Genomic DNA, 15,094 nt, shown 5'->3' on the forward strand with positions numbered 1-15,094 from the left:
TAACTATTGCACTGTGTTGTACAGCTGAAACTAATTCTAAAAAACGTGTATTTCATAATAAAAAATAATTTAATAAAAACAAAAAGAGATGCCCCCCTTCATGCAGCCATGAGCCCGTGGACTTGCAATGGAGCAGCTTAGCTACTGAGATGCTTTCTCATGCACCTGACCTTCCGCAGCCTCTTGTGAAAATCGGCAGCACGGCTCTGACCACAAGTGCCTCCGCGGGACTCTGGCACACTAAGGCCCCAAGCTGGACCAGCCTGGAGGTCTCGCTCCATTCATAATCTCTGAGCAGGTTGTGTATAGAATTCAGTGAGTCTGTCCATCTCTCTGTTAATGGCAGTCAGACATGGAAAGGTGATCTGGCCAGGAGACTCACTAAATAAATTTAGCATAAGTGTGTTCCAGAAAGTTCTCTCCCAGCCCTCCTTATCAGCATGGTCCCTCTGAACCAGCCCTAATACCCCATTGTGGGGACAGTGGCTCCCGGCTCAGTGGTCCCCTTGGAGATGGGCTTGGGCTTCTCACCCTCTTCTTTTAGGAAGCCTTCCTCCTGGCCAGTCCTGCCCATGGGCATTGATGGTGACAAGATTCAATGGGAGGTGTGCATGGTGCAGAAAAGGAAAACTGCAAACTGCAGGTGAAGGACCCTCCTTACCTGACAGGGGCTCCCCGGGACTGAGCAGGCTTCAGCATCACCGTGATGGTTGTGTCCGTTTCGTTCAGTGGGGTGTCTGTGTCATATTCGGGCATCGACGGAGCTGGGTAGAGAACAGAGGGGATGGAGCTTAGCACAGGTCCCAAACCCCACTCCTCACTTCCCGTCGATGCCATGCTTAAGGACGCTCCGGGTGGCTGGAGGGACGACGTTTGGGAAAGGGTTAGATGAGAGTCATGTAGCTTCCCACGTGATTTCGGCAAAGGAGACCCTGACTTCCAACCTGCTCATGGGTTTCTTCAGGGTGCAGAGGAGTCTGGGGAAAAGGGGCAGTGACGTGGCCAGTAACCCTCATGAATCCAAAAGTCCCACACTGAATAAATACTGATAAGTGCAGGAAATATAGGTACTTAACACAGATTTGAAAGCAGTCAACCTTGTTAAATACATTTAAAAATGTGAATTACAGCAATGATGAAGTAATTCCTCTTATCTTTTTTTTTTTTTTCCTCATGAGAGTCTCCCTCTCTCTCATTCCCAACCGATAGGAGTGTGAGTAAAATCTAATCCCTGGGGAAGGTAATCTAGCCATTCGTATGAAGAGCTATTATAATCCACATCCCTTTTAATTCAGTATTCCAATTTGTGGAATTTAATCCTAAAGTTATAATCCAAAACAGTGAATTAGACTTTATTCTGTAATGTTTATTGAAGCATTATTTTATAAAATCGTGGAAGCACCAAATATGTCCAACCACAGGGGAATGTTTAATTAAATTACGTCCATCCACTTGACAGAGCATTATGATGAAAGCGATGTAGCAACATGGAAAATGCTTATGGTATAAAGATAAGTGAAAACAATAAGCTACAGAAACACCATGGGTCTGCTCTGCAAACTATGTATGTATGCAGAGCAGAATTGCATCGGTATCCTGAAAAAAAAAATGTAATTTGCAAAAAAAGGGCTCTGAGGTAATTCTGCTTTGATGCTGTCTGATGACGGAGGGGGCCCTACTGGTGATGGCGGGTGAAATCTTAGATCGCCATGGCCATTTATTCATTCATTCATTCATTCATCAGGCGTTTCATGAGAACCTCTGCTGTGCCCTGCACCGCCAAAAAGAATATTCCTGAAAATAAATCACACTTTTACAAGCCAATCTGTATAAAAAAGAAAAATGTGCTATTTAATGCAACTGTGTGGCCCATTATTTGGTGGATCACTCAGTGTTTCCTCTGGTCTCGTCTAATTACTCTATTGGGTCGTCGGGAAAAGTCATGAAGTATTTTTCTATTATTTTCAACACAAAAATGCGTCACGGCTTTCCCGACGACCCAATAGTTTTTATACTTTAGGAAGTTGGTGGATTAGGTTTTCTTCATGAGACCAACATGAAAACCCATGAGGGGCTGCAGCATCCTGACAGATGCAATAGCACATGTGACAGTGGATTCTGGCCTTTTTCTTTCCCAGGAAAATTAGGACTAGGGGGAAAAAAACAGGAAAAAACAACACCCTTCTTCCTTTTCCTTTTCTAAGAGCGATACCTGAAATTTTGGTGGCGATCCTGGTGGTGACGGGGGGCCCAAAGCCCTTGGCTGTGCTGGCTTTGATGGTGAAGGAGTAGGTGGTCCCCGGGTACAGACCCACAAACAGGTGGTGGGTTTCATTCCGGAGCTTGAACACTTTCCCCCGCTGGCTGGAGAGGTCAGCACTCGGGTCCAGGGAGCCAACAGCTTTGTAGTTGATCTGCACGACAAGCCAGCAAACAAACCGATAAATGCGTCACCCAGGAAGCTGGATGGAGTGCAGCTGGAGGGATGCGAGCGGAGGAAAGGAGATGGCACGTGAGCTGGGTCAGCAAGGTCTGCTGTTGCTGTCCCCCTTACAGGTCACCCCCGCCTCCTAACACGCCACTGCTAACACCCTGGGGCAGCACTCGCTGTCCAATAGAAAGAGAATGCAAACCACACACAGGCCTTTCAATTTTTTCGTGGTCACGTTAAAAAAAAAAAAAAGTAAAATTCATTTAAACAATGTATCTTGTCGAACCCAATATATACACTATGGTATCATTTCAACCTGTAGTCAACATAAAGAGTTAATATTTTTATATTCACATTTTCATATTCATATTTTTAGAACAAGAATAAGTATATTCTATAAGTCTTAGACATCTAGTATGTCCTCAGCCGTTATAGCACACCTCCATTCGGACCAGCCACACTTCAGAAGGACAGTAGCCCCAGGTGGCCACCACATTTAACAGACCAACTACAGAGCAGTGGTCAAGGGCAGCATCCCATTAAGAATGATTTGGAAAGTTGGACAGCTAGTTTAAAATGCAGCTCATAGGTCCCCTACTTGACATGGTGCCGTCGGGTGCTTTCTCTTGCACCATCTTGTCTTCCCTGAGACCTTGGGGGCATCAGGATACTTGTTCTCATTTTAATGATGGAGAAACTGAGGCTCAGCTGGAAACAACTTGCATTCCATCAGCGCTTTTCGAAATAGTTCCAGTGCAGGCCCAGACTGGAGTTTCCTGATCCACTGCACACCCATAATAATCCAAAGCCCACATCACAGGTGACTCATCATGCGAGTATGGCAGTAACCAAAGTGGTCTATACTCTGTGTGCAAAGAGACATGTCCACTGACCATGCACTCGGGTGTCACAGCAATGTCACGGCACTACAGAAGCTTCTAGGTGCTCACTCTCAATTTCCACACTCATCCTGCTGTGAAACTCACAAAACAGTTGGCATCCTGGCACCGGTCCCCGTGGATCGCACCCTGAGTACCATGTTTCTAAATTAAACAGCTGTTAAAGTGGCAAACACAGGCTTTTTTTTGTTGATTTCTTTTATCTAGTTTGTTCTATTAAAACTATTTTATTAGAGTATAACACACATACAGAACACTACACACCTAAGAAAACTATACAGCTCTGTGAATTTTTATACACTGGACACAGCCATATAACCAGCACCTAATCAAGACAGAGAACATTGCCAGACCCTAAATCTTCCCCCATTACCCCTCGCAACCCTTACCTGCCTCCCCCGGCAAGGATGCCTTCTATCCTGACTTCTAAGAGCATAGGGCAACTCTGCCTGGTTTCAAACTTTATATAAATGGAGTCCTACAGGGTCTGGCTTCGTTTCACTCAACATTCCACCTGTGAGATGCATGCGGGCTGTCACGTGTAGCTGTAGATCATGTACTCTCATGGTTATTCAGTGTTCTACCACGGACGCAGGACTAACCCTTAGGTCCCTTAGGCTCTAAAACTGGTGCTCTTTATTCTCTGCCATACTGGCCATCCTTGAGATACGTTTCTTTAATTGAAGAATACATTCATTCATTCATTCATTCATTCGCTTGGTGCTCCTTCACAAATGTTTCCAGCATACTGCTGTGTACTAGGACCCGCACTGCGTGCTGCTGGGGCCCCTCTGAGTGAATAAACACAAGTTAGGCCCTGTCCTCAAGGGTCTCCTCTTCGAGAGTGAAGTAAGTCACTACACAGACACCTTATATCCCTTTGTCTTCCCTCAAGAATGTCCCAGGCACAGAAAAGGGAACACGCCAAAGTTACTTCAAAACCAAGCTGTTTGCTGTTTTTGGCAAAGGCATCAAATGTTTTGGAGAAAGAGGTAACTTCTCTCTCCTGTTATTAAGCAGCAGCAGTGTAGCCATTGATGCCACATGTCAGAGGCCCGACTGCCCGGAGCAGAGTGAGCCCAGGAGGAGAGCTGTATGGAGCTAAAGGACTTAAGCATTTTGCAAGCAGCCGGGGCAGGGGCACCCATCCTGCAGGTCTCCAATGGGCCTGGTCATAGCTCTCCCTCTGGTCACCCCTGGCCACTCCAGCTGTTCTCAGAGGCAGGCCTGCAAACATCTGTCTCTCTTTGCTTGAGGGCTTTTGCGTGGGTGCTGGCAGGAAGCGTCGACGCCCGTGACTGGCCTGATGGGAGCTGATGCATACATTTCCCAGCCTCCTCTCCCTCAGCAGCATCCCAGGGGCATTCCCTGAGGGCTGCTGCTCCGCCGGCCTCCAAAGGTAGCTGGCTGGAAAACACACCCATACCTGGCCACCCTCTTTTCTCTTCCTCACTCCCTAGTGTTTCCTAAACTTCTCAATAATCTGCTCAAATTCGAATCTTTGTCTCAGGCTCTGCTTCCGAGAAACGCCAAATGAAGACAAAGTGCTCGGGGAGGTACCTCAGGGGAGAACTGAACTAATACCGAGGATGACAGGGATTCAGAGCAGAGGAAAGAGTGTTCCAGCTTCTAGGTAGACGCAGCTGCCTGGGCAAAGGCCCGGGGCAGGGAAAGGCTTGTGCGAGCTGAGAAAAGTCCAGTGATGAGCAGTCGGGGGAGGTGAGCACTCAGCGTGCAGCTGGATTCCAGGTTTCCCCAGCGGCAGAAGGTACAGGTTCAGAGAGCTCTGCCTGTGGCAGAAAACCCCAGTCCGCCAGGGGAAAGACACACATGTGCATCCGTTTGAAATTCCTCCTCAGTCCCCCTGCCTGGGCTGGTGGCAACTACATTGATATACAGGCACTGGGAGGTAAAACTCATGCCTTATTTACTAGCCAGTTCCTTTCCTGCCCTCCAAATTCAATCCAGAAGAAACTCAATTTCCACTGAGCTGTCAATATAATATACCGTGTTCTCCTGCTCGCCTAACCTTTCCTGGTATAACAGAACCCTCACTTACTTGTAATGAAACACTATGAATAAATCAATGCATGTTAATATAGCGTGTCTTCAATTTTTTATGAAGGGCTTCACCAAATCTAATCCACACTGCTTTGTCAGAAACAGTCTTTGAAAAATTTAACTTGCAAGTTTTACGAATTCGCAACTTGGGGCGGGGGGCAAGGATCGGGCTGGGGAGGGAAAGAAGGAAGGTGAGAAAAACGGCATGGAATGGAGCCGTGGCCATAACATGCATAATGCAATGTGACCCTTCGTTTGGAACTGGAGAACGAGGGAGGTTTGCTTAGAATGGCAAACATAAAATAGTTAGTGGGGGAATGGGTGCAGAGGTACACATCCGTCCACCTTGGGCTGGGGGCTGGGGGCTCTGGCTGCAACAAAGTGATGGAGACCACCGGGTCCCTTTTGGTCGCTGTCAGTGAAACACCCCAGTCAGAAGCCAGAGTGAGGACTTCAAAATGAGAATCCAATGACGTCACGACTTAGACTCAAAAGAGCAATGGTTCCTCACAGCTCGGGGTTAAGGCCACATTCTTATCCTATGGTCTTAACCAGCTCGCTGCGTGAGCTGGCTCCTCTTGCTCTCCCTCTTGCGTTCTAGGCCTTATGACAGTGTCTAACAAGAGCCACAGGTCCTTTGCACGAGCTATTCTGTCGGCTCAGAATGGGTTTTTCCTTCCCATGCCTCCCCTTCACCTCGTTTGGACTCCTCATCCTTAGCTCTCACTTAAAATGACACTTTCCACGAGCAACTTTTCGCACTCCCACGCCCTCCGATTTTGTGTTCTCAGAATCACATCTCTCCTCTTTGAACCACACATTTTACATTTAGCCATGCAATTATTTCATTCATGAGTCCCTTTTCCAATAGCACAGGGGTTGAAAAAATAAAGCCTGAAAGCCCAATTCGGCCCATCATCAGTTTTTGTAAATAAAACTTTATTGGAACACAGCCAAGCCACTCATTTATGTATTGTCTATGGCTGCTTATACCCTAGAACAGCAGAACTTAGTTGTGACAGAGACCCTGTAGCCCATATGCTCTACAACAGCCACTCTCTGGCCCTGAATAGAAAGAGTTTCCTGACCCCTGTCCCCCTCTTCCTGATCCCCTCCTCTTCCTAGACTTTAAGCTCCAAGAGGGCAAGTTTGTCATCTGGTTTTTGTTCCACTTTTCTTTCCCTTCCATGTAGAAGTGAATGATCAAACTAGCTATGTGGCTGGGGCAATTTGCTTAACCTCTCTGAGCCTCGGGTTCTTCAAGGGTTAAATAATAAGTTTAACTTCAGTTTCTGTCTCGATTTACGTTGTAGAGTGACGTCCAGCTTCCTTACTCCTGAAAGGCAGCCCCCTTGTTCAGGAGTAAGGCTCCAGAGAGTCCATGAGTGGCTTTAGCCTTTGCATCAAGGCTTCAGCAGCAACGGACCAGGGGACCAGCAGCCCTCTACCCTGAGCTGAAGAGGAGGGGTGAGAGAGGCAGGGAGAAGAGGAAATGACTTCCCTTGGAGAGTCCCTTCAGGAAGGGCATGTTTGTTTCTTGAACACGCGTAGATTGAGCCGTGCTGTGCCCCAGGTGCCAGGCTCGGTACAGGGTAAGACCCAGCGGCTCCATGTTAAGATAGAGCAGCTGACAAGATTCGGGTCCTGAGGAAGAGATGGTGCATGTGGTTCAGGGAAGATGCGCGATCAAGTACGGATGAGGGAAGTGACCGGGACTCAGAAGCAGGTGGTCAGAAGACGCAATCGTGACAAAAACACCATTTTGGAGCACGGTGAGAGTGGGCTCACATAAAAAATTCTCCTCTTTTGATCCTCAAAAAAAAAATTATGGATTTTTTATGGTTATTCTCATGCTTCAGCTGAGGAAACTGAGGCCAAAGGAGGTGACGTGCTCAAAGTGTGAGCAGGGCTGAGGGCAGCTACATGTGTGACCCGGCAGCGCGCTGGAAAGAGACGGTAACCCACAGTTCAGGAAGTCTTCTCTGCTGTGTCACCTTCACCACAGTGGTGCCATGATGGGACAAGAACCTGGATAAGTCTATTCAGACACACAGGGATGCCCTGGCAGGACCAGAAAGTTGGTCAAAGAGCTCACTGCCAACTAGGTGACCCTCCAAATCAAGGAACCCCATAGCAGCATCAGTGGTCCGTAGTGATGGTATAAACTCAGTCACAATCTTCCCACCTACAGCCAGACACTCCAGAGGCATCCTCTATAGCTTAGCACCCGACCCTCTTGCTACTCTATTCATGGTGTCTTTCTCCCAAATCCTTTGGGGAGAAAGGAGTCAGCACCCTGAGTTATCCATCGCCTCTGCTCTTGATTTTCTCCAAATGGCTTCCAGCTCATGTTCTGGAGGTCTCAACATAGTCAAGTTTTAATAAGACTACAGGTAAAATAGACCACCATGGTCAGTCCATTGAATAAAAGATTCAGTTCACTTTACTTTTATTTAAACTTAAAACAACTGGTTAAAATATTTACTCCCTTTCTGTTGACCCGCTATACAAGGGGTTTACAGGCTTGGGGGGTTGCCATCTTGGTGACCTCCAAGGCAAATGTACACAAGGAGACCAGTTCAAGGCAATCTCTTGTTAGAAGGAGAATGTTGACTCTTTGGTTTCCTGGCAATTTAAAAAGAACATGGGAACACATGCCTTGTAAAGAACTGTGAGAAAAAAACAGATGGCTGCAATGCACGTGCCACTGACTTCTTGGCCACGGGGCCCTTATTTTTCCTAGAGAGCTGAGGACTGTAATAACAGCAGAAAAAATGATTATAACCGACACGCGTATTGCTGTTCCTGGGGTTTCCAGCTCTGTTGAGCCAGCGAGAATGTGCAGGGACTTGCCACTTTTGTGCACAGACAGCTAGTGTGTTTGCTTCTATTAAGATGGCATCATTCTCTCCATCAGCAAATGCTCACTGAGACCCCGCTCTGTGCCAGACTCTGCTCTGGGCTCTGGGGAAACATCAGTGCAGAAAACACAGTTCCTAATTTTGGGGACAAGGGAGAGCATTGGTGGATGTTGCAGGGAACCAAGTCCTCTGGGGACACTGATCTGGGAGTAACTGGTTCTGCCAGAGAGCATGAGACAGCTTCCCAAAGAAGCTGCCAGCATGTTGGGCTGGCCCAGTGGTCCTCAGCCTGGACTCCAGAGCACAGAATGCCCCAGGGACCTTTTAAAATGTACCAATGCCTGCACCCCAGCCCAGGCTAATGGAGTCAAATGCTCTGGCTACAAAGGCCTGGCCCTTGGTACATTTTGAAAGTTCTCAGGGAGATTTGGTTGGGCAGCCAGGGCAGAGAATGCTGGAGCTGGGCCTTGAAGCATGAAGGGGGTTAAGCAGAAGAACTGTGAAATGTGGCATGCGCTGAAGAAAGCTGACCTAAAAACGGCATGATAGAAGGAACTAGAAACTGACCCTTGAAACACCACAGTGATAATGGCTGCAGGCAGGATTCATGGATGAATGCTCAAGTTCATGGGTGAGACTCAGGAGAAAGAATACTTCCGTGGCATTATTCCCTCCCCACCTCCTTCCCCGCCCCCTCCCCGATTTACCAGCTACTGTTGTGGCTTCACCATAAAATCAAAAATTCTTTGACACCGCTCCCCTCAGGAGGCAGAGCCTAATCCCTCTCTCCTTGAGTGTGGGCTGGACCTAGTGACTCACTTTGAACGAACAGGAGAAAATTGTAGCTTTAAAGTACACGGACCTGGCAGACACCACCTTAACCAAGTGGTCAAGGTCAACATTGCCAATGATGTCATATGGAGATCAAGGGCCCCAGGTATGATGTGGTGAGAAGGGTCCACGCCATCTGTAGTCTTTTCCTCCAGAATCTCAGTCTATTGATGAGAAAACATCAGACAAACCCAGGCTGAGTACTGCTCAGCACTCTAAAAGTGCAGAAGTCACAAGGACAAGGAAAGACTGAAAAATGACTACAGATTGGAGGAGAGTAAGGAGACATGACATCTACATGCAACATAGGAACCTAGAAGGGAGAAAAGGACCTCTGCAGAAAAAACTTAGGAAATCTGAAAAATATTCTGGAGTTTAGTCCCAATAGCAATGCGCAGTTGTGAATGCTCAATTTTGACAAATATACCATGGCGATGTAAGATGTTAGCTTTGGGGGAACTTGTGTGAAGGGTAGAGAACGCTTTGTATTATTTTTGTAACTTTTCTGTAAACTTAGAATTATTGCAAAATAAAACATTTACGAAACAACAACAAAAAGTGGCATGCTGGACTTGGGCTCTTGTGAGGTCGTTGTGGCTGCAGAATAGAATCTACAACAGATAGTCACTGAGCTCTTGACTTGGCCATGTGCTGAGCACTGGGGAGCCATCAGGAACTTACAGTCCAGTGAGGGGACGGGGGCGACCACAGGAATGGGTGGAAAAGGCGCATTAGGATTTCTGCTCTGGGGGAAGGCAAAGTGAGTCTGAAAAGCATATAATAAGGAAGGCTTCTGGGGCCAGGAAGTCTTCCCAAGAGTGTGAAGGTGTTAGCCAGATGGAGGAGGTGGGAGAAGGGTGTGAGGGAGTGATGGGAGGCAGGAGAGAGAAGGAAGAGGAGGCAGGGAGATGCACTTGGGCAGGATGACTACAGCTTTCTGTCATGCTTTTGTACAAACTAGAAAAAGGCACTTCTCCAGGCAGATACAGTCCCCCCTGAACCCCAGTCCCCACATGTCAGTGAGCTGAGAGTGCCTCTGTGAAAAGAAAAAAATATGTCCTCCTTATACCTGGTCATAGTCCTCCTGACAGATACAGCCCAGTGCTCAGTTGACTGCATCCCTTTGGTGGTGTGTCTTTGTGCAGTGCACAAACTATGCAACAGTGCTGGGAACCCTACTTTGCGGTCAGGTCATGGAAGCCTTTATGGAACCATTAAAGGGAAGGGTAGGCTGTCAAGAGAGATACAAGGTCATTATGAACTTAAGAACAGTGAAATTGTGCTCTGTGGACAAGAGAGTATCAGTGTCCCCAGGGAGCTTGTTAAAGATGTAGATTCAAGGGCCCATCCCAGACCTGCTGATCCAAGCGTCTGGGGTTAGGGTCCAGGGCTCAGTGTTTTAACAAGTTCTCCAGGTGACGCTCATGTATGTTGTGTTTGGAGAAGCACATTCTCTGGCAAGGGGATGGAGGATTAAACTGACTGGAGGAACAGAATCCCCTTGGATGGTCTGGTTCTCACCCAGATGGCAGGTGACAAAGGAGGCCTGCCTGGTTCAGACCGGAAGCTGAGGAGATGGAGAGAAGGACGTAGACGTGAGGGCTGTGGCGTCCTGGCTGGTGAAGGATGAGTCTTAGAAATGCAGGGATAAGAGCCAACACATGGCACCAGGCCGGAAAGGGGATGAGCCTGCTCAGGCCAGAAACTGTTAGAGGACCGCTGTGAATGTCCACGGCAAGCCTGGTCCTCCTAGTGATGCTGACATTCAGGAATGGGGATTGTCGGAGATGGCAGACCAGTGGACTTTAGCCTTGCAGAGCTGGTGCTGAAACCCAAACCCACCACTTCCCAAGAGTTGAGTGACTAGGGTACATTTTGTAACCTGACCAGCCAAAGCGCTCTACCAACAGCTGGATGGAGCAGCAAAACTACCTAAAATGGGATAGCACTGGGGGTGGGGGTCTTTCTGCTTTTACAGGTTTGGGAACTCAGAGCTTCACCAACGAGGGCCTCAGTCATTATTAAACACATAACGTAACTGAATGTCCACCACGTACCAGACAAGCATGAACCCAGCTGCCAGGGATGCTCGCCAAGTCTTTCCTGGGGGTGACAGGCCCAGACAGACCTACTACAAAGCTTTGTGGTCTGATGGTGGCAGGTACCCACCACCAATCCTCCCCCTGGCAACTGGTCACGCGTGGATGTGCGTAGAGAGCAGGTGACAGGCCAGGGTGGGAAATGCTGGATGGCAGGGCCCGCCAGGCTTCTTGGCTCCCAAAGCTGAGCTCCAGGGTCAGAGGCCCAGACTGTGGGCTTGGTTTGCTGTGCTCGGCTGCCTGGGCTTGGCTCCTGCCTCAGCGCTGCCAGCACAGGGAACCACGCCCACAGATGCCAGCATCACAGTCCGGCTAGACCGCCCCAGAGTGCTTGTTCTAGGCTTGGGTCGCCACAGATCAAAGAGGCATTTCAGAAGGGAAGTCAGCTGGTTTGTCCAACATGGCTTTTGCTGATTTCCAAGTCAATATCCTGGTTCTCTGACTTCAGCTGGTTTCCTGGTGGCTCTGGGATCAAACACTAGGAAAAAGCAAGCTCAGACTCCAGCTGGCCCAGGGTCATCAGTATTCACCATCCAGCAACCAGAACTGCGAGGTAGGCCAGTAGGTGATAAGAAGAAGGGTGAACACTTATTGAGTGCTTACCATGTGTGCCCCACGCTCTTCCCTAAATCACCACCCTGCCCCTCAGCTTCCAGACAGACTCAGGGGAGTGTGTTCTTGTCAATATCCGCTCCTCCAGCCAGCCCCTCAGCCCCTCCAATCCTTACCACTGGGCCACTTCTCAGACTGATCTTCTCCCCTTCCTTGTTCCCCATGGGAGGGATATTCTGACAATTTCACTCTTTCAAAGGTCTCTGAATTTCAAAGACGCAGTCTGAGTCCCATAACAGGGCCACCATCCACTATGATGACTCTAAGCTCTCCGTCGCTAAACTGTCATCATGCAGCTTAATAATATGAAGTTTAAACCTCCTTTCAGCTTTTAATCTCATGCTGGGGTGTCCTGGGTACTATGATTTTGTTATTTTCACAGAAACTTTCTTGCTTAATGAGTCTGTCTAGTGATATTCCCAATTGCTTGTAGTCTGCATGGCACTATTTCTTGGGTTTTAAAATGTAAGCTGCTTGCTTTCCAACTCCACACTCAGCTGATTTCTGTTCTGCTGAGTTTAACCTGGTTAAATTGCTAAGTTGCATGACCAATGCCTCTCCCGTTGGCTTTGGGCATGGAGGGGCGAGGGAAGTGGAGTAAGCCCTTGAGCCCGTTCCCGGGAACCTTGCAGCCCTACCCGGGGCCTTCCTGGCAGAGCCAACCTGGGGAAATCCTTCACTGAGGGCAAGGCCTGTGCTCTGTTTATTCATTGCTATCACTGCCAGCTCCCAAGCTTGGCACAGAGGAGGAGACAATGAGGTTTACTGAATACATGGGGATTAGGAATGAAAATACAACCAACTCAGACTGTGGTACAGCTGGGTTTGCAGTGAAGTCATTTTGATGCCAAAATCCAGCATTTCCCAGCCTGGCCTGTCACCTGCCTTCTACACACATCCACGTGTGACCAGTTGCCACAGGGAGGATTGGCGGTGGGTACCTGCAACAGTCAGACCACTAAGCTTTTTAGTAGGTCTGTCTGGGCCTGTCACCCCCAGGAAAGACTTGGCAAGCATCCCTGGCAGCGGAGTCCATGCCTGCCTGGTACATGGTTGGCACTATGTATGTAATAATGAATGAGGCCCTAGCTGGTAAAGCTCTAGTCCTCTTGGGTCTGAGTTTCCAAACTCCTATGAAAGCAGAGAGACCCTTCGGTGCTTTCCCATTTTTGGTAGTTTTTAAAACTGGCCGCAAATCCTTTGACATTCCTCCCATCAAGGGGTGGAGCTTATGTCCCCCTTTGTGAGTCTAGCAGGACCTGTGACTGCTTTGAGCAAGAGTGTCGAGGACATGATGCTGTGTGACTTCTGAGACTGTCATAAAAGACGACGCAGCTTCTGACCTCTCCACAAGGGGGCACTCATGTCTACGGCATGGAAGTTGCTGTGTAAGAAGTCCAGGCCCCTGGCCGCCATGCTGTGAGGAAGCACAGGGCACATGAGTAGGCCATGTGAGATGATCTGGTTGATAGCCCCAGCTGCATCCATTCTTTCAGTCATACCTGCCCAGACACCAGAATGGTAAGTGAGCAAGCCTCCAGCTGATTCTGGTTCTCGGCTGTCTAGTCACTTCTGGTCATTTGATATTTCTTAGCTGAAACCCTAGACATCGTGGGGCGAAAACAAGCCATCCTTGCCATGCCCTTTCAAATTCCTGAACCACAGAATCTGTAGGCATGACGAAATTGTTGCTTTCTACCACTAAATTTGGGGATGGCTTCTAATACAGCAGTGATAAGTAGAACGCTGTTTGTCCATCGTCAGACTTCAGAGTTTCCTAACAGCATGGGTAGGCAACACTTTTTTCACTTTTGTATCCGAAAGAAGAAACATAGTGGATGCTCAATAAACGCACATCACTTTCTTACCCAAGTGGTCAAATTAGCAACTCCAGGATTGTGAAATATGGCTAGCAGGCACCTCTGATAAGATGCTCTGAGAAAGGCTTATCACTTGTGTGGTATTTTGGCCAAAAGTGCATAACCTCAATTAAAGGACAGTCTACAAAACAGACCAGAATAGACTGAAATAGACCAGTACGCTTCAGAAGTGCCAAGGACATAAAAGACAACGAAAGACTGAGGAGCTATCTCAGATTAGGGAAGACAGAACCAGGTGCAACGTAGGATCCTGACTTGAATCATAAATTGAAAAAGGACATTAGCAGAAAAACAAGTGAAATTCAGATAAGATCTGTACTCATCACATTGTAGTTTATAATATTAATCACTTCCTGGTTTTAATCATTTCACTATAGTGACATATGATACAAACATTAGGAGAAGCTAGGTGATAGGTATATGGGAACTCTGTACTGATTTTGCAACTTTTCTGTAAGTCTAAAATGATTTTTAAATGAAATATTTTTTTAAAGTTGGACCAAAAAAAAAAAAAGTGTGTGCTAACTCACATTGATTGGCTAACCTGGAATTGTGGAACCACAGGTCAGAATCCGAGGGTCCAACCCTCCGCTTTCCACCCCCTTATAGAAGTTCATTACAATGATAATAATATGAGTTCATACTTATTGCCACTCAAAGTCTGCCCAGAGTCAAGTCAAGCACTTTCCACCCACGCATTACACATTACAAGTTTACGAGACTAGTACCATTTTTATCCCCATTTTACAGATGAGGAAACTGAGGCTTAGAAATAATAAGTAACTTTCCAGAGTTCTCACAGCTCATAGAGTCAGAGCCAGGCTTGGAACCCAGGCAGCGTGAATCTAGGATCTACCTGCTTCACCTTCATGCCCTGCTGTTCTCATGAAGAGTGGCCAGTCTGGTGCCCTGGGGCAGAGACCAGAAACTCTGCTGCGAGAACCTGGTTGTTAAGGACATATGCCTAGAGCTTGGAGGAATACGGAGAGCTCCTGGTTAGAGACTTGGGGATATGAAAACCAGAGTTAAGGGGAACTGGGACAGAAGTACATTTGGAGAGTGGAAGGAGATGGGGGCGTGGGGGGTGCCGCAGGACTGCGCTTCCCATGCGCCCCAGAGGGTTTCTCTTTCCAAATAGGAACTCCTTGCCTCCTCGTCCAGAAGGGAGGGGGCAGATTCCATGGGCCTGAGGAGAAACCCATTGATACCTAATCACACATTCTGGGTCAGCAAGGGCTGAAGTCTCAAGTTTCCCTTTGTTGCATTTTCTTTCTTTCAGCATTTTTCTCATGAAATTAAAATAGAATTGATTCCTCCGCTCTTAAATTAGGCATTAGGAAAGGAATAAAAGGATGGGTATATTGGAGATCTGAGCATCAATTCAACCCAGCAGAGCACATTTGCAAGATGTTTTATTCAC

At 47.7% G+C, this 15,094-nt stretch overlaps 1 protein-coding gene across 1 annotated transcript in view; it reads right to left on the bottom strand.

Moving 5' to 3' along the window:
• Nucleotides 1-15,094, bottom strand: part of PTPRT (protein tyrosine phosphatase receptor type T) — a 1,070,914-nt gene that overhangs the window by 258,975 nt on the left and 796,845 nt on the right. Inside the window, exons 10-11 of the mRNA XM_019636904.1 lie at nt 2,213-2,414; nt 662-764 (exon numbers count right to left, since the gene is read on the bottom strand). Of these exons, the coding sequence (XP_019492449.1) occupies nt 662-764; nt 2,213-2,414 (305 nt within the window). The remainder of the gene's footprint in view (nt 1-661; nt 765-2,212; nt 2,415-15,094) is intronic.

Source organism: Hipposideros armiger, unplaced genomic scaffold, assembly GCF_001890085.2.
Source record: "Hipposideros armiger isolate ML-2016 unplaced genomic scaffold, ASM189008v1 scaffold_31, whole genome shotgun sequence".
Lineage (NCBI taxonomy): Eukaryota > Metazoa > Chordata > Mammalia > Chiroptera > Hipposideridae > Hipposideros > Hipposideros armiger.